General features: G+C 49.0%; 12 protein-coding genes across 12 annotated transcripts; 6 read left to right on the top strand and 6 right to left on the bottom strand.

Annotated features, from left to right (window-relative positions):
* Nucleotides 1–9: 9 nt before the first annotated feature.
* On the top strand, nt 10–1,632 carry N7525_010750 (Major facilitator superfamily domain general substrate transporter; the record flags this gene model as incomplete). Its single annotated transcript, XM_061215208.1, has 5 exons — nt 10–81; nt 142–506; nt 638–892; nt 960–1,398; nt 1,465–1,632. 5 exons carry the CDS (start codon nt 10–12, stop codon nt 1,630–1,632), a joined length of 1,299 nt encoding a protein of 432 aa, XP_061067720.1.
* Nucleotides 1,633–1,936: 304 nt separating this feature from the next.
* On the top strand, nt 1,937–3,043 carry N7525_010751 (3-methyl-2-oxobutanoate hydroxymethyltransferase; the record flags this gene model as incomplete). Its single annotated transcript, XM_061215209.1, has 2 exons — nt 1,937–2,320; nt 2,414–3,043. 2 exons carry the CDS (start codon nt 1,937–1,939, stop codon nt 3,041–3,043), a joined length of 1,014 nt encoding a protein of 337 aa, XP_061067721.1.
* Nucleotides 3,044–3,318: 275 nt separating this feature from the next.
* Nucleotides 3,319–3,921, bottom strand: N7525_010752 (EMC6 family protein; the record flags this gene model as incomplete). The annotated part of the gene is made up of 2 exons (XM_002561263.1): nt 3,319–3,705; nt 3,847–3,921. The coding sequence occupies 2 exons, from the start codon at nt 3,919–3,921 to the stop codon at nt 3,319–3,321; spliced, it is 462 nt and encodes a 153-aa protein (XP_002561309.1).
* A 98-nt stretch (nt 3,922–4,019) lies between these two features.
* On the bottom strand, nt 4,020–4,270 carry N7525_010753 (uncharacterized protein; the record flags this gene model as incomplete). The annotated part of the gene is given in 2 exon segments (XM_061215210.1): nt 4,020–4,241; nt 4,256–4,270. The coding sequence occupies 2 exon segments, from the start codon at nt 4,268–4,270 to the stop codon at nt 4,020–4,022; spliced, it is 237 nt and encodes a 78-aa protein (XP_061067722.1).
* A 219-nt stretch (nt 4,271–4,489) lies between these two features.
* N7525_010754 (RNA-binding protein VTS1) lies at nt 4,490–6,423 on the bottom strand (the record flags this gene model as incomplete). Its single annotated transcript, XM_002561262.2, has 3 exons — nt 4,490–4,546; nt 4,598–5,862; nt 5,922–6,423. 3 exons carry the CDS (start codon nt 6,421–6,423, stop codon nt 4,490–4,492), a joined length of 1,824 nt encoding a protein of 607 aa, XP_002561308.1.
* Nucleotides 6,424–7,198: 775 nt separating this feature from the next.
* N7525_010755 (tetratricopeptide repeat protein) lies at nt 7,199–10,748 on the top strand (the record flags this gene model as incomplete). Its single annotated transcript, XM_061215211.1, has 5 exons — nt 7,199–7,587; nt 7,638–8,658; nt 8,723–9,536; nt 9,589–9,804; nt 9,856–10,748. The coding sequence occupies 5 exons, from the start codon at nt 7,199–7,201 to the stop codon at nt 10,746–10,748; spliced, it is 3,333 nt and encodes a 1,110-aa protein (XP_061067723.1).
* Nucleotides 10,749–11,221: 473 nt separating this feature from the next.
* On the top strand, nt 11,222–12,808 carry N7525_010756 (MFS transporter; the record flags this gene model as incomplete). The annotated part of the gene is made up of 3 exons (XM_002561260.2): nt 11,222–11,530; nt 11,587–11,865; nt 11,927–12,808. The coding sequence occupies 3 exons, from the start codon at nt 11,222–11,224 to the stop codon at nt 12,806–12,808; spliced, it is 1,470 nt and encodes a 489-aa protein (XP_002561306.1).
* A 487-nt stretch (nt 12,809–13,295) lies between these two features.
* Nucleotides 13,296–15,521, bottom strand: N7525_010757 (iron-containing redox enzyme family protein; the record flags this gene model as incomplete). Its single annotated transcript, XM_002561259.1, has 1 exon — nt 13,296–15,521. The coding sequence occupies one exon, from the start codon at nt 15,519–15,521 to the stop codon at nt 13,296–13,298; it is 2,226 nt and encodes a 741-aa protein (XP_002561305.1).
* Nucleotides 15,522–16,652: 1,131 nt separating this feature from the next.
* On the bottom strand, nt 16,653–17,581 carry N7525_010758 (putative oxidoreductase, 2OG-Fe(II) oxygenase family; the record flags this gene model as incomplete). Its single annotated transcript, XM_002561258.1, has 3 exons — nt 16,653–17,144; nt 17,194–17,224; nt 17,283–17,581. The coding sequence occupies 3 exons, from the start codon at nt 17,579–17,581 to the stop codon at nt 16,653–16,655; spliced, it is 822 nt and encodes a 273-aa protein (XP_002561304.1).
* A 1,023-nt stretch (nt 17,582–18,604) lies between these two features.
* Nucleotides 18,605–21,572, top strand: N7525_010759 (uncharacterized protein; the record flags this gene model as incomplete). Its single annotated transcript, XM_002561257.2, has 2 exons — nt 18,605–21,424; nt 21,489–21,572. The coding sequence occupies 2 exons, from the start codon at nt 18,605–18,607 to the stop codon at nt 21,570–21,572; spliced, it is 2,904 nt and encodes a 967-aa protein (XP_002561303.1).
* A 705-nt stretch (nt 21,573–22,277) lies between these two features.
* On the bottom strand, nt 22,278–24,121 carry N7525_010760 (cytochrome P450; the record flags this gene model as incomplete). Its single annotated transcript, XM_061215212.1, has 6 exons — nt 22,278–22,708; nt 22,762–23,343; nt 23,403–23,471; nt 23,550–23,652; nt 23,701–23,817; nt 23,885–24,121. The coding sequence occupies 6 exons, from the start codon at nt 24,119–24,121 to the stop codon at nt 22,278–22,280; spliced, it is 1,539 nt and encodes a 512-aa protein (XP_061067724.1).
* A 1,308-nt stretch (nt 24,122–25,429) lies between these two features.
* On the top strand, nt 25,430–26,806 carry N7525_010761 (uncharacterized protein; the record flags this gene model as incomplete). The annotated part of the gene is made up of 4 exons (XM_002561256.2): nt 25,430–25,591; nt 25,654–25,795; nt 25,853–25,979; nt 26,032–26,806. 4 exons carry the CDS (start codon nt 25,430–25,432, stop codon nt 26,804–26,806), a joined length of 1,206 nt encoding a protein of 401 aa, XP_002561302.2.
* Between the last annotated feature and the right edge of the window lie 501 nt (nt 26,807–27,307).

Genomic DNA, 27,307 nt, shown 5'->3' on the forward strand with positions numbered 1-27,307 from the left:
TCCTCCAAAATGGCCAATCCCCAATCAACCAGCACCAGTATCTCCCTCGCAGACCTAAACACAACCCTAGAAGAAAGGCCCGCACGAACAAGCAGCCAAAATGGCCTCTCAACGACTCCCTCCGAAACAGACATAATGTAGCAATCCCTGCTCGCAGACTCACAAGTCCCGGACGGCGGCGAAGGCTGGGTTGTGATATTAGGTTGCGCAGTGGTAACATGGTGGTTCATCGGAACGTCCTACTGCTGGGGAATCCTGCAAGCCGCGCTCGTAAAAGAAGGCGTATCAACATCGTCAACACTAGCATTCGTCGGATCCCTCGCAACAGCATGTATCTCCTTCCTGGGTATTCTGAACGCACGCATTATCCGCAAACTCGGGACGCGCCGATCTGCCCTGGCAGGCGTGTTATTTTTGGGTCTCGGGGAGGTGCTGAGTGGATTCTCGGCTATGAATATCGGGGGCTTGTTTGCTACGGCTGGTATTGTTATGGGTGTTGGGATTAGGTGAGATTGATCCGGTCTGGAACTTGTGTCAATGTGTAGATGGTATACCCTGGTACGCTGGCTATACATGTATCTGGTCTTATGGCTGGGAGAGGAGGTTTTACTGCACTGTTACTGACTAGCACTACCAGTCTCTGCTTCATGGTCGTCTCCGTCACGCCGGCGCAGTATTTCCGAGCGAAGCGTGGGATCGCGAATGGCATTGTCTATGCGGCGGGTGGACTGGGTGGTGCTGTGATTAGCTTCGTGATGAATGCGCTCCTCGAGCGTGTGGGCGTGCAGTGGACGTTCCGGATTATCGGGTTCGCTACTTGGGCCACGGGCTTGCCTGCTGCGTATCTGATCAAGCAGCGGGTTCCGATTCCGCCTTCGGCTGTTGTGGATTGGTACGTTGTATGCTTTGCGTTTTGTTATACTATCATTGTTTTTATTCCCGGGCTAATCCCTCTATAGGCGTTTATTCCGCGACGTCCGCTTTGTCCTCCTCTTCGCAATGGGCGCAATCGCCACATTCCCACTCTTAGTCCCGCCCTTCTTCCTACCTCTCTTCACAGCTTCGCTGGGAATGTCATCCGCCACGGGAGCGGGTATTGTCGCAGCATTCAATTTCTCCTCTGCGCTGGGAAGATTGCTTTGCGGGCTGTGTAGTGATATAGTCGGACCGCTGAATACGCTGTTTATTTCCCTTCTGTTAAGCGCACTGAGCATGCTGATTATCTGGCCAATCTCTACTTCGCTAGGGCCGTTGATCGTCTTTGTTATTGTCAATGGTATGGCGAATGGGGGCTTCTTTTCAACTATGCCTACTGTTGTTGGAAATACGTTTGGCTCGGCGAGAGTGTCTGTTGTTATGGGAATGGTTGTGACAGGTTGGGCTGGGGGTTATTTGCTTGTAAGTTGACTGTGGTTGCTTGTGTGGGTTTTTATAGAAGAGCTTGTAGTACTAACTAATTCATAGGGCGCCCCCATTGCTGGGTTTATCCTTGATGCTGCTGGTGGGGAGAATAAGGGGATTCTGGGTTACCGTCCGGCTATAGTCTATGCTGGTGCGATGGCTCTCGTTGCTTCTATTATTGGGCTTTCTATTCGGCTGAAGACGGATAAGCAACTGCTTAAGAAGCTGTAGGGTATGTCCTGGCTTATCAATATCGTATGACGTCAGAGTATACCACACTGTAGAATAACAGAATTCAAATAGGTATCTAGGTAAACTAGTGAATAGCGAAATATGAAATAGACAAAACAAAGAAAAGAGGAGTTGAGGAGTTCACAGTTCAACACAAGCGAGGTATATCGACCTCCGGATGGCCGAGGTTCAACTGGGTCCCAAGTACTGCGAACTACGCCGCATCCGCCAGAACGTCAACTTCAGATCTTTTTACTATTCAGCTTTTCTCTTCTGGCTCTGTTAGGAGTTATTCGATTTCAAAATGGCTATGAAAACACTCAATTGCCTGAGACGCCCAGCACTACACCTCAGAAGTCTGATTCCTCCACGCCAATCACCTATCAAAATATGCATTGCGCAATATAGCTCCCACTCACCAATGGGCTCACCAGCCACCAACACCCGCAAAAAAGTAACAATCCAAACCATCCAAAACCTCTACAAAAAGAACGAACCCATTACAGTCCTCACAGCATCCGATTTCCCTAGCGGCCATGTCGCCGACACAGCCGGAATGGAAATCGTGCTCGTAGGCGACAGCCTCGCAATGGTCGCAATGGGAATGGAAGACACAAACGAAGTAACAATGGACGAGATGCTCCTCCACTGCCGGAGCGTAAACCGCGCTGTCAAGAGCGCCTTCACTGTAAGTATATACATGTACCCATACATGCATGTGCATGCATAACCCATCCATATCAATCCTCCGCCCCACCAAACGCATCAACATCTCACATAGCAACAGATCGCAGACCTACCCATGGGCTCATACGAAACCACCCCAGAAAAAGCCCTAGAATCCGCAATCCGGATGGTAAAAGAAGGCGGAATGAAGGGGATTAAACTCGAAGGCGGGGCGGAGATGGCGCCTACGATCCGCAAGATCTCGCAAGCGGGTATTCCTGTTATGGCGCATATCGGGCTAACGCCGCAGCGGCAGCACTCACTGGGTGGGTTCCGTGTGCAGGGTAAGTCTGCTGCGGGCGCTGTGAAGCTGCTGCGGGATGCATTGGCTGTGCAGAAGGCGGGCGCTTTTATAGTTATTATTGAGGCTGTGCCGCCTGAGATTGCGGAGATTGTTACGCGCCGGCTGAGCGTGCCGACTATTGGGATTGGGTCTGGGAATGGGTGTTCTGGACAGGTGCTTGTGCAGGTTGATATGTTGGGGAATTTCCCTGAAGGGAGGTTTTTGCCTAAGTTTGTTAAGACTTATGCGGATGTTTGGGGGGAGGCGAGGAGGGGGATTGAGGCTTATAGGGAGGAGGTTAAGAGTAGGGCTTTTCCTTCGGTGGAGTATACTTATCCTGTTTCTAAGGAGGTGTTGGAGGAGTTTGAGAAGGTTGTCGATGAGGTTGCTGAGAAGGAGTAAGAAACCAGTGCCTGGTGCATTTTTGTGTCTTTAGCTTCTTTTCAGGACAATATGTATATATGCTGAGGGCTGAGGGCCATCTTGACCTTTAATATCTGCATTCCAAGTGATCTTCCAGCCCGCGGACGTGTTTGAGAAAAGTGTACCCAGGTATCAATTAAAAGCATGTAACAATTCAATTCGTACGGAGCATATACAACCTCCTAGAGCATCACCCGAAAACCCCATTCGCAGGTTTTTAAATAGAGCCCAAGATCTACCAGCCAATACTCCTTTCACCTCAAAACACCCCCAACACCAGCCCACCCAAGAACAAACCCACTAAGGGCCTCACTCATAACACCACCGCCAAACCAAACATCCCTCCAAGCGCCCTTGCGAAGAATCTTCCTCGGACCAGCCTTTCCACCAAGCTGCATGCGCACAGCCTTACTCTTCTCATCCATCTCAATAGCACCCTCGATCTCACCAGTGTTACTGCCAGGGAAGAAAGAGCCGGCACCTGCCCCACCGGAGCGTCGGATCAGCACCGCATGGAAGAGCCCTGATACCAGGATTGTGCCAAGGAAATAGAAGGCGAAGCCGTAGCCTGATTGGAGGGCTAGGACTCCGGCGGACAGACCGAGGAGGAAGGAGGTTAGGCTGTGGAGAGAGGAGAGGACCTAGTTCCATTGTTAATTGGGTGTGCTATTTGGGACGGAGGAGGCGGATGTAGATCTGATATTAGTGTAGGGGACATGGAGGTGCATGTGGTGCGGGATAGGGGTGCTTGGATGGGATGTGGGATGTTGGAAAGTTCATACGCGGTTGTTGTGCTGGACAGCCTCGGGTACGAGAGGGGTGATTAGCAGGGAGAGTTCCTGCTTTGTTGGTGCCATTTTGGCTGCTTTGTGTCCTTTTATTCCCTGATTTGTTGTAGTTGATGTTTCGGTTGAGAGGTCGAGCTATGGCTCTCGGTGTTCGTTGCGGGTGGTGATCACGTCTCGAGCAGAGGTTTGCTGGGCTTGATCAATATTGTGGGGCGGTTGCTATTCAATGGCGATGAAATTGTTCCGCCGCGAGATATTGTCGTGGAGAGGTTGTCACAGCAGCTCTCAGCTTGAACAGATGGAGGTCGGAAGTGGCAGCGAGTTTCTAGAAGTGCACGGGCCACATGGTCTTTTGGGCAGTTCCGAAAATTATATGCCAGTGCTTCAGACTGATATTACACACTACATCCAACAGCATAATACTAAAAGAGTATTAAGCGTAAATCAAATCAATCATGTCCATATCTACTATTAACCCGAATCCAATGTTCAATAATCCCGAGCCTTTCTCATGAATCCGTTCACATCACAGCGTTTGATACATTTCAGATCCCCCATGTCCTCGATTATGCTGTAAACATAGCAGAAAGAAAATGCCAGTCCCATGATGTCGCTGAATTTAAATTCAAATATCACATTAAACCAGATTTTCGAATTTACCGTCGACACGGGCCTCTTTGACCTGTTCAAAGACCTGATGGAAATGTTAGTGGACAATCATAATCAAATATCAAGCAGCGCTTACCTTTAGCATTTTGTTGCGTGCACCCAAAGCGTTCACACCGCGATCTTCCAGGGCCTTGTCGTCCAGTTCGACCAGTTCTGTCCACTGCAGGTCCTTCAGGTTGTCGGTATACTTGTGCAGCCTGAGGGATCGCAGCCAGCTGGGGATATCCTTCAGAAGAGCCGGGTCAGTGGGATCCTCAGGCGGCTTCGAGCTGCCACGGCGACCCCGCGGAGAGCGGCCTCGTGTAACCTCCGAGTGGTCTGACAGGTAGCCTTCATTACCCAGACCAAACTGCCCAATATTCAAAGAGCCCAATCCATTACCCATAAGAGGGTTGTTGGGATCATATGCAGCCAGGAATCCGTTGTTCTGCGGTGAGGTAAAGCCCATCGGAGTCAAGCCACCACCGTGCATAGCAATGCCGGGCGATGTTGGGCGAGACCGTCTACCGGCCATAGCTGCCTGTTGCTGGGCCTGCAGAGCTGCCAGCTGCTGAGTATTCAGAAGCTGACCGGCCACCAAGTGCTGTCCACCCAGGCCTGGGCTAGCCAAGCCCTGGGACAGCATCGGGTTTCCTTGGGAGTTCTTGCCCTGGCCATCATTGGAGCGAGAACGGCGGTACTTGCGCGCGTCATCCAGTGCAATGCGGTTGTTTACAGTCGACAAAGCAGCCAGCTTCATTGCCGTGGCATTGGCCACCATATCCGCGTGATTGTTGGGGTTCTGGTGCGACTGCTGACCGAAAGTCGCAGTCATCGGGGTGTTGGTCATTGACGCCCAACTGTGGTTGCCGACGTTGTATGGCGAAAGCAGCGGGGGCTCGATATCGGGAGCGGGAATATTGGCAGTCTGGGGAAGAGGCGAGCGCATGCCAGAGGTCTGGCTGAACTGGCCCATAGGCTGGTGTCCGGAGGATGACTTGGGCCGAGCTATCGGGGGTTGTGTGTCTGAAACACCACGCTGAGCCCACGGGGAGCCAGGCTGTTGGCCCAGGCCGTCGGAATTGTTGTCAGGTGCTGAGATGGTAGGGGCCACGAAAGAGGCACGATCGAAGACTGCGCTATTGCGATTCGACGGAGGTGCATTGCCAGTTTGCTGGGTGAATTCAGCCTTCTTCTTCGCAATGGCCGCAGCGGCATCCGGGAACATCGCATTGATGGTGGAAGGGTCGAGGACGGAGTTGCGTTTCGCGCCAGGGGATGGCGGGGGTCGTCCGAGGGAGTTCCGAGAGGTGTCCATATTAAGCTTCGACATAGCGTCGCTCAGGCGGCTGGACATGGCATCTACACGACGAAAAGCAGGTTAGTTACATCCCAAAGGTGATGTGGACAGTTTATCATACCCTTTTCGCCAAAGTTGGCAGGGGAGAGCAGGCCGGACATCGGGTGACCTTGAGACATTTGCTGCAGGACTTGGATGAAAAACCGAATTTGGACCTGAGTGGTCTGCTGCAGCAAAGCATACAGGGCCGCAGTTCTCTCAGCTTCACTCAGAACACGGAACCATTGCTCGATGGCACTGAGTTCATCCTTAAAGTCCTGGTCAAGCGTGGCAGCTGCCATTTCTTCCAATGTAGTTTCGTACTGATCAATGTCCGCAAGCCACTGTTGAGCGGCACGGTCCAAAGCATCTTCCGTCGTATTCTGACCTTGGGTTTGTTGATTGAAGAAGACCTCCGATGATGGACGGATGCTTCGGGCGGACAGCGGCGAAGGGAACCCGGACATGTCTGCCGACGCCCGCAGCTGGTGCGATCCGAGATTTCGCGATGAGGATGGAGGGCGGAGGGTTGAATTCGATGCTTCAGGAGTGCTGTTGCGATTGCCAATGATATGACTGGCCATGGTTTAGGGCGACGTGTTGAAGGATGACTAGTAAATACAGTGGGTGGGGAAATGATTACTGCAAAACACCTGCAGGACCTGCTGAGTTTGCGTAACAAATAAAATCAAAAAGTCCTCGAGTTAGGATCCAGGCTAAGATCCTAAGATATCAGACGACGCTGAAAAGATCCGGATCTCTTATAACGATGGCACAGACCAGTCCAGTGGGCTGCACCTCGGAAATTCGAGATAGAAAAATTAAGGCCTGGAACGAAAGGAAATTGAGACTTGAAGCAATAGTGTGTCAAACACAGTCAAGCCACCGAGTCCCAAAGAAAGAGGGAAAGGAAAGAAAAAGGGGGAAGAGAAGAGGTTAGGTGAAGAGAGAGAGAGAGAGAGAAGAGAGGAAGAGGAAAGTTGGGGATGAAGAAGTTTGGTGAAGAGGCTTTTCTGTTTCAGGCCGCGAGATCACGGGTTCACCGAGGAGAACCTCAGAGTCTACATTCTTTCTTGACTTCTCCATATCTCTGCTTCTTCAGTCTTAGAAGGACTTTCGCTTTCTATTCTTTCCTAGGAATTCTATCCCTCTTGGTCAAATCTGAATATTTTCCTCAGCCTGGTGGGGACAGTTACTATGAATATCTGCCAAGCCCAGACGTGAAATTCAGCGCACTCCAACTATACTGGATCGATAATGAACTCCCTTGGTGATCCACATTTCTGATGATTGTCTCAAGCTATAACTTTCATCAACAGTGGAAATCACTTTCTACTGAACTTTAGATTGTCAGTGGCCATGAGTTCCCAACATTACCCGGACGGGGTTCCTCTGGATGAGGAAATGCAGGAGGGAGAATCGGCATATCCGGATATCGATGAAACTGTTCATTATCCATGGCAAAATGATCAGTCTTTTGACGTCGGGGACATGCTTGCCTCGGTGATTGATCCTCGTTTGTTTGGTGACCAAAACGCACAAACTCAGCCCCAAAGCATCAATCAATATCCTCAAGATCCCAACGAATTCCAAGGCGAAGTCGAAGTCGAAGAGGAGCAAGAGGCTGAAGGCTTCTACCCAGATGAATATGACAGTCAGGGGTACCCCCCAGTGTCATATCCTCCCGTGCCTGGGGAGGGAGCGGTGTCAGACGAGGACTTTGCCTTGTCTGAAGACGAAAGCGAGAGGTACGTATGCTGAGACGCCACTTGTATAACCCTACTTAACACGATACCAGTGAGTCTGATGAAGACGAGCCAGCGGAGGATGATGACGATGATCATTCAGGCGCCAGCAGGCGTCGCCGCCGTGGAGGTGGACGCTTCTCCGGAAGATGGGGCGCTCGCGGTGGAAAGGGCATCAAAAGAGGACCACGCAAACCTCTGGAGCCCAGTCCAGAATTCAAGCATCTTCATTCGGGGGCTACCTCTGCCTTCATCGATGGAGACTACGAACGGGCCATTGATCTGGTAATGCAGGCGATTCAGATTAATCCTGAGATGTTTGCTGCTCATTCTTTACTCTCGGAAATCTTCCTCGCACAAGGAGAAAAAGACAAAGCCCTAGCAGCTCTATTCAACGGAGCTCATACGAGGCCCAAAGATCCCGGTGTCTGGGTCAAAGTTGCTCGGCTCATCTTGGATCGCGCTGGAGAGAATCGGCAGTCCGCATTGCATGATGTTGCTTATTGTTACAGTCGCATCCTCGAGGTCAGTCCCGATAACACGAACATCCGGTTCCAGAGAGCAGCGATCTATCGTGAGCTAGGTCACAATGGCCGAGCCGCAGCTGAATATGAGAGACTACTCAAAGACTGTCCGCACAGTGCTAGGGCACTGCGACATATTGCAGAGACGTACATTGATCTCAATGACGTGCAAAAAGCAGTGGATCATTACGCAAACAGCATTGATCACTACCTATCTCTCGACCCCGAGGCCTCTGATTTCACTTGGTCGGATCTTAATATCTATGTTGAACTTTTTGGCTATCTCAATGAACCCGAAGAAGGACTCATCTCGTTGAAAATCCTTGCACGCTGGCTTCTAGGTCGCGGAGAAGACTCAGTGTGGGACGGCCACGAGGATGACGACAGAGAATGGGATGCTGATGATTCGCCTCGACGCATCAAAACTGATGGTTTTATTCCCAATCAATGGCCTCGGGAGTCGTATGGGCTTGGTCTTCCGTTGGAGCTTCGAATAAAGATGGGTGTTTTCCGCCTGAAATTGGGCGACAAGCATCACAACGAAGCATTGGTGAGTTCTATCTCGGATAATGGTAATGATCCAATACAAGTACGTACTGACAGAATGCACCCAGCATCACTTTGAATGGCTTAACCCCGAAGACGACTCCGAAGGTGCCCGGATCTTCGACTATGGTGATCTGTTCAGGGAAGTGGCAGATGCTCTAAAACAAGTCGGTCTCTTCGAAGAAGCACTCCGATACTATACGCCCATACAACAAACCGCTGAACATGCCGATATCAGCTTCTTCATGGCCATGGCAGATTGCTGCATGCAGTTGGGCAAGATGGAAGATGCTGAAAGCTGTTATCTACTCGTCGCCGAACACGACGCTAGTCATATGGAGTCGCGAGTACTGCTAGCGAAGCTATACGAGAGCCTCGGGATGAGCGAACAGGCTATGAAGTATGTCGGCGAGGCAGTCCTGATCGGTCGGCAGGAAAATCGCAGCAAGAGAAGAAGAAAGGACACCAGACTTGAACAACTTGCCATAGAGTTCAAGATGGCTGAAACAGAACCCCTCCGGTCAATTGCACCCAAACCGACACAGGCAACAACGTTTATGAACGCAGCTCCTTCGGCGCCTGGCAAAGGACGGGCGCAGCCTGGTGAAGGTACTCGGACTGATGATATTCAATTCTTGTATGCGAAGTTGTTGGAGTTGAATCCCCAGGTCAAAGACGGTGTCTCCGTAGCCATTGAGGATTGGCTGGACATTGCCGATGCTCTATTGCGAGATTTCCGAAACAATCGGGCATTCTATCCGATGGATCGGAGCATTGCCTTCAGGGGATATTCGACTGGTGTAAAACACAAGAACCAAACCAAAAATGGTGCAATGATGGATGAAATGCAGCAAATGGCGGGCCGTCTTCAGGAAACTCTGGGTATGTCATCCGGTTACTCCATCCATACACAGCATGCTAATGCTATATTTAGGAGACGTCGCGGAGGAGCCCTTGCAGGGCGCCATTCCCACCGACTACCATGGAATTCCGTTTGATGAGTGGCTTGACATATTCCTGCAGTACGCTCTACTCGTAGTAGAACAAGGCGAGCCAGAAGAAGCTTATGAGACCCTTGATTCTGCGGCGGTCGCAAGCATCTGGTTGCACTCTAAGCCCAAGTCGCGATTGATTCATGTTTGCTGGTTCAGTGAGTTCATTCAATTCGCTATCAAGTGATTATCTACTGACAATTTTATAGCATGCGCTCTCCGCGCACGAGATGAAGAGACATTGGCCAATGAAGCCCGCTGGTTTATCAAAGAATACCAGTTTGTCACCGATACTTATCGACTTTTCTCTACGCTGGGCCACCTATGTGGCGACCCTCACCGATCGCTTTTCCATTCCTCCGGAAACATGAAATTCATGCTTCGCCAAATCAAGGCGATAGACTTTACAATGCCACAAGACACGCCTCGACCCATCCGGCACTCTGTCTGGAAAGAGCGCGCCACGCTATCCACACGGGACGAAGCCGGTGAGCCCATCACCGCGAAAGAGCTAGACATTGCTCTTCTTGTGCTCTATGGCCACATGCTGTACTCCGGAAACAGTTTCTACCCGGCGCTGAACTATTTCTTCCGAGCATACGCCCTAGATGACCAAAACCCGGCCGTTCTCCTTTCCATCGCACTCTCATTCATCCACCACTCTCTTAAACGACAATCCGAGAATCGCCACTACCTCATCATGCAAGGACTGTCCTTTATGCATGAATACCGTCTGGTTCGGGAGAAGCCGGGAACGCTCTTAGCCGAGAAACAGGAGATGGAATTCAATTTCGCTCGTGTTTGGCACTCGCTTGGTCTGGCCCACCTTGCTGTCGAAGGGTACGACCGGGTGTTGAAAATCGGCGAGCAAATTCAGCAACAAGCCAGGCAAAAGTCTGTTCAAGAACCGACATCTGCGAAAGACGGTGCCGATGTGGTTATGGGCGGTGATGGCCAACCCCAAAAGACTCCTTCGTCCACTGGCCAGCCTTTCGTTGAGGATTTCTCCCGCGAGGCCGCTTATGCGCTGCAGTGTATTCATGTTCTCAGCGGCAATGCAGATACCGCAAAGGCTCTTACAGAAAAATGGCTTGTCGTTTGATATCCGTTCATGTCCGCTTTCCAGACTGTTTGCTTGCTTTGCGAACAATCAAAAACCCTTCCATTTGGAATATATGTATCATATGAATCATAACCTCAAATCAAGACCAAAATTAATCTACAAACAATTGCACTTGGACTAAGATATGAATGTATCAAGATCGGTAAAGTTGACAGCCTGCAAGAATGTGGGGGCGGGTGCGGAAATGCATGCGGAAATGAGATTCTTTCTTGCTAATCAACATTTCATCTGGGCACACCCGCCAATATATACACCTTACGGCTTTGGTTTCTTTTTCTTACACAAGAATGTCCAGTCTGCAGGTTGAGGTGGTTACTATTTTCGAGCTGTTTCGGTACTACCGCGCATAAATCCCCTTAACCCTAATGCTCATGTCTTCGGCCTCGTTGATGTCATCGAGTCACTGAGATATAGATGAGCATACGGCCATATAGGATCTCAAACTCTAGCAAATGACTGCGGAAAACACCCCAAGGGTGGGAAACCATTCCAGCTCTCAAATTGAAGAACCTACAGAACTATTGCCGATCACCTCGGCACACTCCAATTCCCTTACGGTCCAGAGGGTGGGTGAAGATGAAAAAGGCCATGATGTCAATGTTCAAAGCTCGACGGAAGATTCAATAGAAAAGCGAAAGTATTGGAGACGCTTTGCTGATGTCGTTTCATGGACGCCGCCACGATGTCGATGGGATCCGGAGAACCCGAGTAAATTCGGCTTGCCTTTGAATATTCTGTTCGCATTCTCGGGAACTTTCACGGTATGGCATCGAAAGGTATCAAATATGCGATGACACTTGCTAATATAGTCGTATAGGTCGCCAATCTATACTATTCACATCCCATTCTTGATGTTCTTGCCCGGTTTTTCAATGTCTCGCATGAGCGAGCCTCATTGATCCCAACCTGCAGCCAAGCTGGATATGCCACAGGATTAATCCTTCTTTGCCCTCTTGGCGACTTGGTTCGGAGAAGACACTTCGTTTTACTGTTGACGCTTGTGACTGCGACGTTGTGGATTGGTGTCTGCATCACCAAGTCATTCGAAGTATTCCTTGTTCTAAGTTATCTGTCTTCGGTCACGACTGTTACTCCAGTAAGTGCAACCAAGCATATCCGAGTCTCTTACCTGAACGCAACACTTATCATCTTTGCAGCAAATCATGCTCCCTCTCGTCGGAGATCTCGCCCCTCCAGCTCGTCGTGCAACAGCCCTATCAATCGTTTCTTCGGGACTCGTCCTGGGCCTTCTATTCGCCCGCCTGCTCTCAGGTATCGTCGCAGAATATTCACACTGGCGAAATATCTATTGGCTATCACTAGCACTCCAATTCCTCATTTTCGCCCTTCTATGGTTGTTCATGCCCGACTACCCATCAACAAACACCAACATCTCCTACTTCAAAATCCTATATTCCATTATCGGATACTACTGGACTTCCCCGGTTCTTGTCCAGGCAACTCTTATGGGATTCTTCCTCTCGGCCACATTCACCAGTTTCTGGACAACACTCACCTTCCTCCTATCCGGTGATCCTTACAACTACCAAACCCTGACAATCGGACTATTCTCTCTAGCAGGCCTTACACCCATGTTCCTGGGCCCACTCTACTCACGCTACATGATCGATAAATTCGTGCCGCAGTTCTCCATCCTCGTCAGTCTCGCTATCCTGATCACTGGCGTCAGTATCGGTACCTATACAGGCACGTACACTGTCGCGGGCCCAATTATCCAAGCTGCACTACAGGACTTCGGTCTGCAGATGACGCAGGTCGCCAATCGCGTTGCGATCTACAGTGTTGCGCCCAAGGCGCGGAATCGGATTAACACGGGATACATGATGGGCGTGTTCTGTGGTCAGCTCATGGGTACCTCTGTTGGGAATCGTCTCTACAGTCAAGGAGGGTGGATACTGTCGGGCAGTGTCAATCTGGCGTTTATTGGGGCGGCGCTGGTTATTTGCCTTCTTCGTGGTCCGGCTGAGAAGGCATGGGTTGGGTGGCATGGTGGCATTCGCATCCGACGCGCAGAGTGATGTCCTTCCCGGGTTTGGGTTTTTGTTTTGCTCTATGGGAAACATCATTCCTGTCAATATGCTTTACACTATACATAAAGTGCGAAGGGGTATAGTTAGTTAGTTAGCTACCAGTCTAAAATCAGACAGAAATCAGGTGAGAAAGTGATTTCTTCAGGCATTTGACCTTTGGCCGTTATGCCCATTCGCACATAGAGTGCATTTATGTAGAATCTGGGAAAATATACGAGCTAGATCGGCCTCTCAGAATCGATGCGTCTGCGATCTTATGTCAATTTTATTAGGAGCGTCTCGGCTTTCACTGAGGTCAATCTGGTCACTATGGAGCTCTAAAGTGAGCTAGTATTTTATTCTAGTCTTCTGGAAAGCAGGATCATAGTCAATGAGGAAGTTGTAGCTTATGCCCCCTCCAAAGGAATACCTGATCACAGAATGTCATTCACGCATAAAAGAAATCTGAAAAAGAAGTTGACTGTTGATTCAGGTTTCACTCCACTGGTCCGAAGCATTTGTTAATCTCCACCTTCGCCATCTCATACCCACGGTGGAAGTCCACATGACGTGTATCTCCCGCGGGAATCTCCTTCAGACAGACCTGCAAGCATTGATACTGTCTCCTAACTAGCAACGCAAGGCGCTCACTGCTCTTCGGACAAAGCAAGCCAGGATTTGACGATTCTGATACCGTCTCTTGCAATTCGAGAAACGCCATGGACATACCCAACAGAATACCAAAGTTTCGAACAGGGCTGGAAGCTAACTTGAGCATGGTTATGGAAAACTCGGACGGCCAATGAGAGAAAATTCCGTATAGATCTTGAGGGATGGGAAGGGACGCATGATGAATCATTTCCAGGCCAAATTCAACAATCCCTTTATTCTCTGTCGTGCGAGGCTCATCTGTCCCGGTCACAATTAAGTCCTCCGTCTCGAAGCCGGACTGAGCCCGCAAGAAGCGGACCACAGCGCAGCCAATGTTATCGGTTGTTCTCCCCGGGGAATACAAAAATGATTCCAAGAGGCAGCACTGCGTAAACCAGAGCGGCAATAGGACTGAAAGATTTGGATTGGTTGGCAAGTCTCCCAAATACTTCCCCACCGGGTCTTTGGGAAGTGGACTTTCTGTTTCAATACTCCCACTTTTAACATCGAGGACAAAGTTACCCCTCTTGTCGGTGCTCGATATCTTGGATCTTTGATGCCATGAGTGCGTTATTGGCTCGATGAAGGAGTAATAAAAAGGGGTTCGGGCATAGTCTAGGGAGTTGATCCAGAGCTCAAGTGTTTCGAGTTCGCTCTTCGTGAATGCGCCGTACATTCTCCCTCCCCATCGAAACTCTTGGGCCAATTTGCTCCTCCTGCTGTCACCTGGATATATCCAGGGCTGGGATATGCTCAAGCATCGAATGAACTCCCGTTGCCATTCCTCATCCAAGAACGCTTCGGGATCCAGCCACTCAGAAAGCGAGCGCTTCCCAATTTTCACCCGGCTACCGCAATGCAGTCTATGGGCAGCCTGGATCTTTGAGCTGAATATTGAAAGAACCTTTGACTCAAGTCGATCATCAGAGACATCATCGAGTCGTGCAATGATATTGGTTGCTTGGCTGCCTTTTTGAGATTGCCACTCGCTGAAAATATATCCAGCCTGAACTCTTTTCCACGCCACCTCAGCAGACACCTCGCCCTCAGTGTCGGCAATATGCCGGATGTAGTCTGCGACGCTTTCGGTAGCCATTGCAGCATGTCCCGAGTGGCCATTGTCAATTGAAACATGAAGAAGGAAATAGTATGCGTTGAGACCAACTTCCGGCAACTCCTTCGCCGCTTGCATAGTATCCAATTGCAGGGATTCAAAATGCATATTAAACCCAAGAATCTCAGGCAAGAAATCGTGCGGGAAGAGGGACACCAAGAGCTGCGCCACAGCTGCTCTCCAATATTTGAGATTACCTAGCCTGTATCGAGGATGGAGAATAGCCATTGTTGTTGGCGAGGGTAAATCTCGCTCAAATACCCTCAGAAGATCCTCGAAGATCTTGACATGATGTTGGTCCCGGTTGCCGTTTCCCAGTTCCTCTGTGAACACTTGCCATGTCTGCCTCACGATTTGCCTCAGCGCGAAAGGCATTGTGATCTTGTTTAAATGCCCTAGCCAGGCGCCGTCGACCAACTTTAGCGGTGCAATTTCCCTCAGCCAGTCTCCGGCTGCTTGCTGATCTTGGAACAACTCACGCGGACCCCCCGATTGTCGGCGGTTGACATACTGATGGTATTGGCTTGTAACTCTGTCTTGATGATTTTGCAGAAAGCGGACAAGCTCGTTCTTGTCGAAGCGGTTAATCGACAGTATGTTTGTGTCCAGTGCCTTGTCGTAATCCTCCAATGCCTGTGAAAGCAGAACTAGGAAAGCTTTTCGTGCTTTCGGTATCGTGTCAGAGTGTTCCTCCAAATTCTGAAGCTTGAAATAGAGCTCTTTGTAGAATTCTAGCTCTCTCATTGATGCCCACTCAGCATTTGTCGTGACAGCTGGACGTGGCTCTTTGAACCGTTTGCGCCCATGTCCAAACAGATCATTTGATCTTTCAGGCCTCGGAGGGGGTTTGGGATTTCTCAAATATAAGACAATAGCGATGCAAGTACATATAAGAATGAGGATACCGGAGAAGGCGACTTGTCGATTCGCAATGACTAAATCGAATTCAAGAGCCATTGTGCAATTTATCTCTGGGCTGAGTTCGTTTCGGAAGTGCTCTAGAGAGCTCGGCAAATATGGGTATTATATGAGCGTTGGCAGGGACAGGGGCTGGAGTATCAGATTTCAGGACGATCACATATTCGACCCTTTCAATGTCTCATTTATTTTACATTGTTTTCAGCTGCACTAGCCTCTTCAGGTACAGTATCCAGCATATACAGGGTACGTAGGAATCAGTTGGTTAGAAAGAGAAAAGGATAATTAATATAAAAAGGAAAAAGGGAAAAAGCAAAGAATGTCCATCCTGCCTTGCATCCCAGCGTGTTGTCTCCACTCACTCACATAGCTACAGAGCACCACCGGGGCAATAGATCTGTTGATCTGTTGGAATGGCGTTATTATGCTATAGTGCATGTGATAACCCGATTCGGCCACATCTGCAGGTCTGAGTTCACCAGCCAAAAGCTCGGTGTGCCCGGTGTGGCTGGCTGAGATCTAGCATATTCATGCGCTTCGCGAATAGGCGGTCTGTGATGTAAACTGACTCGCGACGTAATAAATATGTATATTTATGATGCAGTTCCCGTGTGCATATATCGATATATCAGGGATCAATGGTGGAGCAATTGGTTGAGAATCAATGATCGCCTAGCTGTTGATTTTGAAGCTGAGTTCGGACGTAGGGCAGCACTATTCTCTCTTTCGTCCAGCGAAAGGCCCACATGCCTCCATTCTCACGTATATATTCAATATTAATAAACTGATAACAGATATCAATGACAGCCTTCAAATCCTTACGAGTTATAGGTTGATTACTCAAGCGTGGAAGGACTGGGCTTGCTAGATAGAGAATTGACAGATGTCAAGGCACCACACTGATTAGAGAATGCGGGACTGATCAGGTTGCAATTTCGATTATTCATATTTAACGAAGACCAGTATCCACATCGGCTACCCGCTTCTAGGCATTAGTTTCCTGGATTAACCGTCGCTACTACTACTGGGGCTACTGGGGGATGGAGAAAGTAGATAGAGATGCGCATAGAGGTGTAGCGATAGTGACCATCTAAGTGGAAGAAAGAAGCTAACTAGTGGTCGAAGCTGATGCAGGGATCATATAACCATGCATACAAACATTTCGTAGACTTAATGATTCGGTCTCAAGAAATATGACACAAAGTATCGGTCCTCCACACCATCGGACGGCTGACTCACTCGATGAACTGGGGAGTGCAGTCCCGTCTGACTTTGTAGATAATCTGCGATGTTGACCAAGACACAATCAGGTTTAGGATCGATCCATAACCACTCTTTCGTCTCCTTGGTCTGCATCTGACTAGCCCATTTCTCGCACCAGAGCAAGGTGATCGACCCAGCATCGGTGTGGGTAGTGTCGGGGACATCAGCAATGGATGCTTTGGTTGGACCAGAGACAAACTTTAATCCAGAGTCACTTTGCCCGTCGGGACGATGGGCATTTTCCAGCCTCGCGGATTCATCAAGACCAAGGCTATCAGAAATGCTGCGGAGAAGGGTGCGTACTATGGTGTCGCAGATATTGAGAAGATCTAGCGTCGCTCCGGCATGTTCTGCGAAGGGGCTTGGTAAATTGGTGCGGTTCTGTTCGTCTCGGGTGATCTAAGAGTGGTTAGGCACGGTATATCGAAAAGATCATGGACACACCTACTTCGAATGACTCAATGCCTGCGCGTTTGTAGCTATTGATGTGTGAGTATCTGTAAATCTGGATGGCACCACAAGTAGAGGCTGGCATACCCGTCATTTGCACCCTCCCTGAACGCCTTCATCTTCTCGTCTAAAGGCTTGGCGAAGTACTCATGGGAGTTCAGGTAACTAGTCCGGAGATAGCCTGAGATTTTCTGCGAGAGGTCATCGTTGAAATTGACATAGAAGAACCCTTGAGACTTCGCGGCCTTCAGAAGTTTGGCCGTCTCGACCGGGTCCTTTGCAACAAGGCTTTCCAATTTGATGACTTCGAGATCAGCGACGTCCAAGGATCGATCTCCCACTATCATGGTCGTCTTTGGGCGAGCGGAAACCATAGTTTGGGACATGGTGAGCTGAAATTATGGGCAAGAGTAAATCAGGGTGCTTGTTTCCAACTCAGTGATTTCCACTTCATTTGAGGTTAAGTAACTAGCCTACCCAAATAATACGCCAATTGCCAGTGCCAAACATAGCACATAGAAGGCCGCTATGGGTATTGATCTGCAGTGAAGGTAGGCCCAGCGATCTGATCACCGTAATGAAAACCTAATACATGTCAGTTACCCGGGTTAGGGCCCTCGTTTTCGAGAAAATGCATGACCTGTGCTTTACGATTAATTAGCTGCATTCATGCCGATCTACTGCCTCTCGAGTCTCAACCCCGAGGATCCCGAGAATAGCAATGTGAGTGATCGTACATATGCAAGCCACGTGTGTGTCAATTTGGAATTTGGATTACAATGCAGGTTCCAGTCGAGTACCAGATGTGTGCGGAGTACTCCATACGGAGTAGGCATAAGGTGATTTATCACATCTGTCCGCCAAGATTGTTGTTATGTAGGTACCTCCAACACCTGTAAGTGGGTCTCGCTGCATATGCGGTAGTTCAGCTGGTGGCGAGAGTAGCCAGCACGCAGCACTTTCTAATTTGTCATATCCATTGACTCAGAGCTAACTCTCTCCTTACGTTGACGAGATGCTTCATTGGAGGCAAAAAAGTGATAACGCTCACTAAATGACCCCTCTTACCATTCGGGTCCATAGTTCGATCGACCTGGATCACACGTAACAGAGGGCAAGTGGAGCGATAACCGTGAAGAGCTCCATAAGACCATGCAAGCAAACATCGGTCAGCTTGTCTCTAGGGCTGTATCGATAGATTGTGGTCCATCGATACCTTCGCGGGGGAAGAGGGGGTTGAGCAGGCCCGAATTGCCTGAGGCATGTGTAGTATTGTAGTTTGCATTGTACACGGGTGATATGTCTCGTATTTAATTTCTTCTGGTTTCTCCTGCTCCTGAAGTCATAATTTCCTTTGGTTGTGTTTGCCCACATATTGTCAATTGTGAATAGTGAATAAATCACCCACTATGATGCCCCCCAGCGAACTGCATGGACCCCCCCTTTCAGACTCCGACACAACACTCCACGAGGTGTTTTATCGGAACGTCACAAAATTCCCGGATGCCGTGGCCCTCGTCAGTACTCAGCAAGCCTCTACTCTTTACGGAATCCCGAGCCTGCCCATCGACAGCGCTAAGCGTGAAGCGGACTACCTACGATGGACCTACCGGGACCTCGATCGTGCTATCCAGCGACTTGTCATTGGTTTAAAAAGTCGAGGTCTGAAGAGGGGAGACCCATTGATTATGTTTATGCCAAATACCGCCGAATATGTCATTGCCACTTGGGCTGCGTACCAAATCGGATGCGCCTACATCCCAATCAACCCCACGGGTCTGTGCAATGCCAGAGAGATGCGACACATGCTGCAGACGGCGATCAAAGGATGTCAGTCAGACTTTTCGGGCATCATTGCCGGAACGTCTGATATGTGTGCGCGTATTGAAGAGTTGACGTCGGAGCGGGATTGCATTCGGATATTGGTCGAAGGAGAGATGGATGGGTGGACACCTTTCAAGGAGTTGATGCAGAATCCAGGTCCAGATTTCCAGCAAAGCCTATGCAGAGATCACCACTCAGAACATTCTGATCGAACAATCTTCTTCACCAGTGGAACGACATCTCTCCCGAAAGGTTGCATTATGCCATCGGCGTATGGCTTTGCGGCCGCCTTGTGGTGGCGCCAAAGCAGTGTTCCTATGCTGCCTGGAGATCGGGTACTGTTTACAATGCCAAATAACCACGGGTTTGGCTGGCTTTGTATCATGTCCGGCTTCCTTAACGCAGGCACAGTTGTGCTCCCAGGGCCAAGATTCATTCCAGAGGCTGTGATAAAGGCTATCCGGGAGGAGGAAGTGAGCCACGCTGGATTGGTACCAACCATGCTGCATGCTCTAAGCAATATATCACTTGGATCCAGGAAGCTGAGTACCCTTCGGCGAATTGTAATGGGAGGTTCTCCCCCAAGCGAAGAGGTCATCAGGATCGCCCTCGACACTTTAGGTGCGTCGGGAGTGGAGAATCTGTACGGTATGACCGAGGGTATCCTTGTCTCTTCTGGTGTCGTCAGCCAAATCAGTGGTATTGTCAAAGACAGAGATGTTTCTATCGGCACGCCACTCCCGGGCATGACTGTCCGTCTATACGCCAAGGACAGCAAGGTGCCAACTGGGGCTGGAGAGGCTGGCGAAATGCACTTCTCAGGTCCAAGTCTGATTGATGGATATATCGGAGGAGCTGATACCAACTTCTACGACGGAGAGGATGGCCGTCCTTGGTTCCGCACAGGCGATAAAGCCTTCATTGGTACCGACAATCGTCTCTACCTGATTGGCAGGTACAAAGACACCATCATCCGCGGAGGCGAGAACATTGAACCATCAGCCATCGAGGCGATTCTAGGTCAAGTCCCCAAAATCAACGCTCTTCAACCTCAGATTGTACGCACACCGGACAATGTTGCCGGTGAAGTTCCTATTGTCGTTGTGAACCAGGAAGTCGATGGCTACACGGCAAGTGGAATTAAAGACACCGTCTTGGCGCGGATGGGAAAACTTTATGTGCCGGTAGATGTGATACCGGTACAGGCACTAGGACACGAAACGTACCCAAGGAATATGGCAGGAAAGGTTGAGAAGACCAAACTAGAAGCTCTAGTCAGAGTATACCGGGAGCGCCAGCATACGCAGGACAATCACAGAATCGATGGGCCCATTTCGGGTCCTCAAGTGATGCAATCATTATGCATGGCCCTCGAAAAGGAGAAGGGACATGCAATTGATCTCTCTGTTCGAATGATTGAGTTAGGAGTCGATTCAATCTTGTCTATCGCAATTCTCAAGCGCGTCAAGATAGAAACAGGAGTATCTTTACCGTCATCTCTGTTCTTCACCCAGGCAACAGTCAGTGCCATCTGCCAACAGATCAGTTCAATTTCAGACACGGCAGACTTCCTTGATTTCACACCTGTCATGGAAGACGCACCTAGCAATGTATGCTTTTCAGTCCTGCTCCAGGGGACCCCGAGACCAGGCGTTCCCTCCCTTTTCCTGACCCCTCCAGGCTCTGGGAATGCCTTCGTGTACAGAACACTGCCCAAGTTTGCCAACGACCGTGCAGTCTACAGCTTTGGCTCTCCATTCCTCATGACTAAGTCAGAATCCTCTTGGACGATCGAAGAAACTGCCACCATCTACGCAAACACCATCCGCAGCATTGATCCCCAAGGGCCATATATACTATGCGGCTGGTCAATGGGAACAGCCACTGCATATGAGACCGCATACCAGCTTCACGAACAGGGAAAGCAGGTTCTGGGGATAATCATGCTGGACTTGGCATTGCCTCGGCCACCCCCTACGATCCCGGAGGCAACCGTCGACCTGTTTGAAATGATGGGCCTATTCCCCCCAATTCGTCGTGAGGGCAAACCTGACGTGGAGATTCCGGCTTTCCGGAAGAAGCATCGAGTCGCAGCTTACTACGCCAAAATGAAATATACGCCTCGGCCCTTCAAGACATCGGGAAATGCAAACCGACCGCGGATATTCGTTATCTGGGCTGGGCATGGCGATCATGACAGGATGGCAGATATGGTTGTCGAAGCAATGCATGTTTTGAAGAGAGAAGGACCGGGCACAAAGATGAAAATAAGCTATGACTGGCTTCATCTCCCGCGTGAATCTTTTGATGCTGGTGGCTGGGACGAAATGGTTGGACCAGAATATGTCGAGTGGGCCATTGTGGAAGACGCAGATCATGACACGCTTATAGAGTCAGAAGAACTGGTGAGTCTCGCGTCATTCACCCCTTTGTCTGTAATCCCTTGATCGACTTACTAAAAATTCATAGGTGATTTTGACCAAGGGCTTGATGGAGGAGACAATAGATAAATGGCTGCAAGAAGTGGAGGCTAAGCCCAACGGTTCAGGTTGAGGCACTGAGGCGTGTCAGTAGGCTGTTCGAAATAAATCAGTTCCGAACGGTAGGAGGCTGCTCAAGTCCTTGGTGTTCCACTTGTTGATAATAGATAATTTATCATAGTCTCCAATAACTGGAGTATAGGGTATAGGTCATTGGATAATGTGGACACATATGGACAGTGGGCGGTAAATGCGACAGCAGACTGGGGGGACTTACACACATCCATGGAAAATAAGAGACAATGGTTGGGCTCTACGATGTAGGGGCCAAGAAGCAGAGGGAGAGAGTTGTAACTGGGAAGAAAGTCAGGACGCAGATGAGCTGACTCTCGAAGAAAGTGGAGCGAGAGCTCCCATACAAACAATCTACCAAACAAGGTTCGGTGCCTAAGGCACTCATGACATTTTATATCTACTCGTGGCAGGATAGTAGCAGAAAGCGAAAAGATTGCTTAACATATCAATTTAAGCCGGAATAACCAGATAATTATGCTAGGAAAATCATGCAAGGAGGTCGTAGAAGACCCAGGCTGTACCTGGACCTTTTTGTTAGAATCTATAGAGTAGATGCTATCATAAAGGTTGTACAATATGTATCTTGTATTGAATGTGTTGATAGTTGTCAACTATGGGATGGAAGAAAGTACAGAGCTAACTACATGAGATGGTGTGTGACAGAGATGGCAGAAATCCAACATTTTTCCCATTACCCTTTTTCTTACAATTGGATCTCCTCCTTCCTTCGCCTGACATGCGCCTTCAGTCCTGGATGGGCCACATGAGTCACTCCACGTTGAAACCATGCGCCCTCCTCCGGAACAGTGATCGAAACATCGTACTTCATGATCACGTGGCAGAGAAGTATCTTCTGCATATACGATGCAAAGAATCTCCCAGGGCATGCTTGAGATCCATGGCCGAAGCTGAAATGTTCTGGAGATGTTGATGTAAAATTGTACGATGCCTGGCTTGCAGAAGAATCCGTTTTCTGGCGTAGATTGAAAAACCGGTAGCCATCGAACTTGTCACCTTCAGGCCAAACGGATGCGTCGATCATATGGCAGCCGGAGACCATCATTGAAGTTCCTTTCGGTATAATGAGTCCATCGGGTAAAACGACTTTCTCCAAAGCGATACGTTGCAACAGAACTAATATTAAGAGTCAGCGAGGGTTTTCTGGAGTGTAGGTGAGCGAGACTTACGAACGGACTCGGGATGCATACGCTGCGCCTCCTTCAGGACACTGTCCATGAGCACTAGATTTTGTAAGGTATTCCTGTTGAAACCCTCCTTCCCAACCACGTTCACAATCTCAGAACGGAGGTCACTTATTAGTTGATCGTTCCTGAACACTGAGTGAAGAACATGGGTGAATAATTCGGCTCCTCCGTCATATGACACTAGGCAGAGGGCAATTAACATAGACGCAAGCTCATCTAATTGACCATCAAGCTTTTGATGTAGGAAACTTAGCGGGTTCTTAGGGTCAGTTTCCAGAATTTGCCCGTCTAGCTTTTCCTTCAAGGGTTTCAGGAGAGTGTTGATATGTTCGAGAAGGGACTGAAGCTTCCGACAATTCGGAAGAAAGGGTGCGACGAAGCGTTTTGCCCATTTTGGGAAGGCTCGAAGTTCATATCCGGCCAAGGCTGACAGTTCGACATACTCCGAGCTCGCATTTACCCACTCCGGGTTTCGATAAAAGTCTTTGTCATTGATAAACATCCTAGACATTATCTGTGCAAACATTTTCCAGACGGAGTCTTTCAACATAACCTCCTGGGGCTCTGATGAACTCGTTAGCTCCGATCTCATAGATTCGACATGGTATGTTATGGAGTGGTACCAGGTTTATCAGTCCAGACCTCACGAAGTGCGTAGTCAGATTCTTCATTAAGTGGCTCAATAAAGGTCCCTTTCGTAAAGTTAGATAAGTTTTCCCCAAGGCAATTCTAGGCATCACACGTGGAAGAAAGCGCGGGAAATGGCTCACCCAAATAGCGATTAAGTGAATGCTTCGTTACAGCGTGTAAGATCTTTTTGTCGCTTGTCATTGATGCCATTGGCTCAAAGCCGTGCACACCACTGTCAAGTTTCTGTTTCCTTGTCAACCTTTGTTTCCCTCGGGAGGGTACTTTCCTTACATCTGCGAGCGCCGTGATAAAATCTAGGCGCTTCTCATTGCGGATCATATCGACATACTTGTGAGAAAGGATTAAGCGATACCTAGAATCGGTATAGAGATAGAAAGCATCTCCGTACTGCTCAAAGCCAAATTCAAGAATTAGACAAGGGTAATAGATCAGAATTAGAACATCACTGACTGACCTTCTTCAGGCAGGACCTGACAGTACCAAGGCAGTCATCCCGGAACCGCTGGCTAGCTTTGCCATTACCCAGCTCATACCATCTTCTGCCGATAATTGGCAGCCCAGACGGATTCTTTAGCTCTGTAGATTTCCACCAGTAGCATAGAGCAAAGATGACAAGTCCATAAATAATATAGGGTGCGTTAAGTTCAAAATGTTGATATTTTGAAATTGTCTCTTCCAGATTGAAAGACATTTTGAAGCAATCCCTGGAAATCTGAGATTGGTTGGATGTTTGCCCTGAGTACCAGTGATGAAGTGGGATCTTTGAGCGGTGGAAAAGACCCTGGACAACCTATGCTGCTCGGGGGGCAGCGTGAGGGGAAGAGGTGACTACACCCCCATCGGCACTATTTAGAATACGTAAAATACGGGCGGAGTACATATGCAAGATCTAACCTCTTAGCCTATTAGCAGCGATTGTGATCTGTATACCTAGGTGCATATGTATGACCGATCCTGCGCATCTTATGTACCCCTGTAACACAAGTGGGATGCATAATACACCTGCAGCCTCGCACAGTTAGTATTGCAGTAGCCTATGCATTCAGCCAGCCACTACTCTGCAGGTCCCACCGACATTTTAATCGCATACATATCACATTTGAAAGCACAAAAGCTAGTGGGGAAATGTATCTCGTCTTGGCCCTGAGCAAGTAGGCTCATGAAGAGAAAAACTACTCCGTACGTACAACATAACTATCCATCCATGCTTGCCCAGGTGCCCTTGATTTGGATCCTAATGCTTAATATAGAACAGTGCAACAAAACTTTGAACCTTGAAATATTGTAAGTAAGCCTGAATTACTACCTAGGTAAATAGTACCTAGGTAATGACTGGTATCCGCTCCGTCTATGTAGTTTGACTGCAATCGTACAACATATATATATACAGGTACTGTGAAAGCCGGGCCACAGACCTGCATGTTTAGTTGCAGCTCGAAAACCCATTAACAGAGGGAGCTCAGGAAAATCCATGGTATGAGCTCCCACAGCAGCGTATTCAGCAGTGGATTGATCGAATTCCTCGCCACATGCCCACGGCATCGATCGCGCTTTTTAGATGTGGGTTCAGTTTGGCCCTCGGCTCCAATGGGAAGGCAATCCAATCACACCTATCTACAGCTTCAATAAAATATGGGGAGTACGCATGTACAGACAACACCTCAGTGATCTATCATGGGTCTGGGATGATCCCTCCCCCCGTACATGCCTCCGCTTCTTCCCAGGCTATCCTTCCAAGGTTTAAATCCCATGTTTCCTAACAAGGCCTTTTTCTATTTAATCACATGTTTTCGCTTGCTCCAAAGACACTTGAGATACGTGGCAATTGTCGCACTAGACAGATAACTCCTCACTTCATTTGCGCCTGATCCTTTCCATGACCTTCCCTTCCAAACCTTTTGTCGATTCCCTCATTTAGGACAGCTCTTCTTGGCAATCACACGAGCGCGGCTCTCGAGATTTACTATAATTACCGACATCTTATAGCCAAATTTTGACCATGGACATTTCTCGGCTTATTGAGTCTATTGACTCGGTCACTTCTTCCGGCAACCTCGAAGCTGTGGATCCGCAGCAGCGAGCCCAACTTTTTCAATCTTGCGATCGATTGAGGAGTCAATGTGAATCACCTGTGGACAAGACACTCAGGCTTCTTTATACTGTAACTTTGAACCTCCCCGGAATTGATTCCTTGGATGGGGGCTAGGCTGATGAACTTCAAAGTGCCACCAAGCCATTACAGTTCGCCTCGCTGTAGATCTTAAACTCTTCGATGCGATCGCCAAGCGTACCTCTGAAAGTGAAGATGGTAAAGTGCGCGTGGGCCAGCTTTCTGAAGATGTCAAAGCAGATCCAAAGCTAGTTGGTAAATATCTGTCCCTACCCTCTACTCAAATTCTAGTCTGGTATTGACGATAAATAGGAAGAATCATGAAGTCACTTGTACCATTGGATATTCTCAAGCAAGATACCTCTGATACCTTCTCATCCACGCCATTTGCAGCAGCCTATGTTTCGACGTCTTGGATGTCTGCAGCAGTGATATTTTTGTAAGTGTTCTTGTCTATGTGGTGAGCGTCAGCATCCAACTAACATATCCAGCACTCACCTATCCCTTTTCGTTGCCCAGCTTCCCGATTATTTCAAGCAGAAAGGATGGAAAAATCCAGATGATATCGACGACTCACCATTCAATTTCGCACTCGGGTCCAAGCGTGGATATTTCGATTACATGGCGGCGAATCCGTATTACCAGGACGCCTTCGACACGGTCATGGCCTCACCCTATCGTCGCGACGAGAAGAGTTGGCTGGATTTCTTCCCAGTTGAGGAGAAGTTACAGGTGCAGAGCGCTTCCGAGGTTCTTCTCGTGGATGTCGGAGGCGGTCGGGGTAAAGATCTCCAGGCCTTCCGCGAGAGGTTCCCTGGTTTGCAGGGAAGGCTTGTTCTCCAGGATTTATCGCATGTGACTGAGACCGCGGATATTCCCTGCGAAATCGAGACCCAAGTTCATAATTTCTTTGATGAACAGCCTGTCAAAAGCGCAAAGGCGTACTACCTCCGTACCGTGCTCCACGACTGGCCAGACAAACAGGCTGTGGAGATCCTATCGAGGATCCGTGAAGCAATGGGTCCGGATTCTTTGGTCTTGATTCATGAGAAGGCTATGCCGGAGACTAATATTCCATGGATGGCTGCGATTGGTGATATGACTATGATGACTGCTTTCTCGGCGGCGGAACGAACCAAGAATGAGTGGGAGACTCTGTTGAACAAGACTGGACTGAAGCTCACTGGGTTTTGGAAACCCGAGGGGGCTTCTGCACAGCAACAAGTTATTATAGAGGGTGCAGTCCATTCTTGTGAACATTGTTAGCCTCCTTTAAGAATATACTTGATTTTGGATATCTGAACATATGCGAAGCACATGGGCCTTTAGTAGAAGAGCATCAGATAGACATGAAGTTTTCATTTCCTTTGTAAAATGAGTTCCTCTGGTACACCTGGGCTGTCACGAGGTATACCATGCACATGACCTTGGCAAATACACAGCTCCTGGGATGATTGGCTTTTGGGACTCAAGTAGTTGGTGATTTCAGTTTCCATGACACCGGCGGTTGCGGCTTTCAAGCTGTTTTTTGGCGGGTTGAACGAGTGGCAAGAATTCCCGAGGATGCCAATCTCGCGATCTTCTCCTGTTCTTCTGTTCAGCTGTGTCTGCTGCTCTCTGGTTGATATTTTTATTCACAAGACCTGAACTTACGGCTGACAAACTTTGGCAAACGAGATCGTCGCCCCCGTTGCGCATCGGTGCAAAGTATAAATACCTGTGTTCATTGTTTCTGATGTCGGCGTAATGACATCGGTATACCGGAGG

This window comes from Penicillium rubens (assembly GCF_028828025.1).
Source record: "Penicillium rubens strain IBT 27055 chromosome Unknown utg000004l_segment0_segment0, whole genome shotgun sequence".
NCBI classification, from domain to species: Eukaryota; Fungi; Ascomycota; class Eurotiomycetes; order Eurotiales; family Aspergillaceae; genus Penicillium; species Penicillium rubens.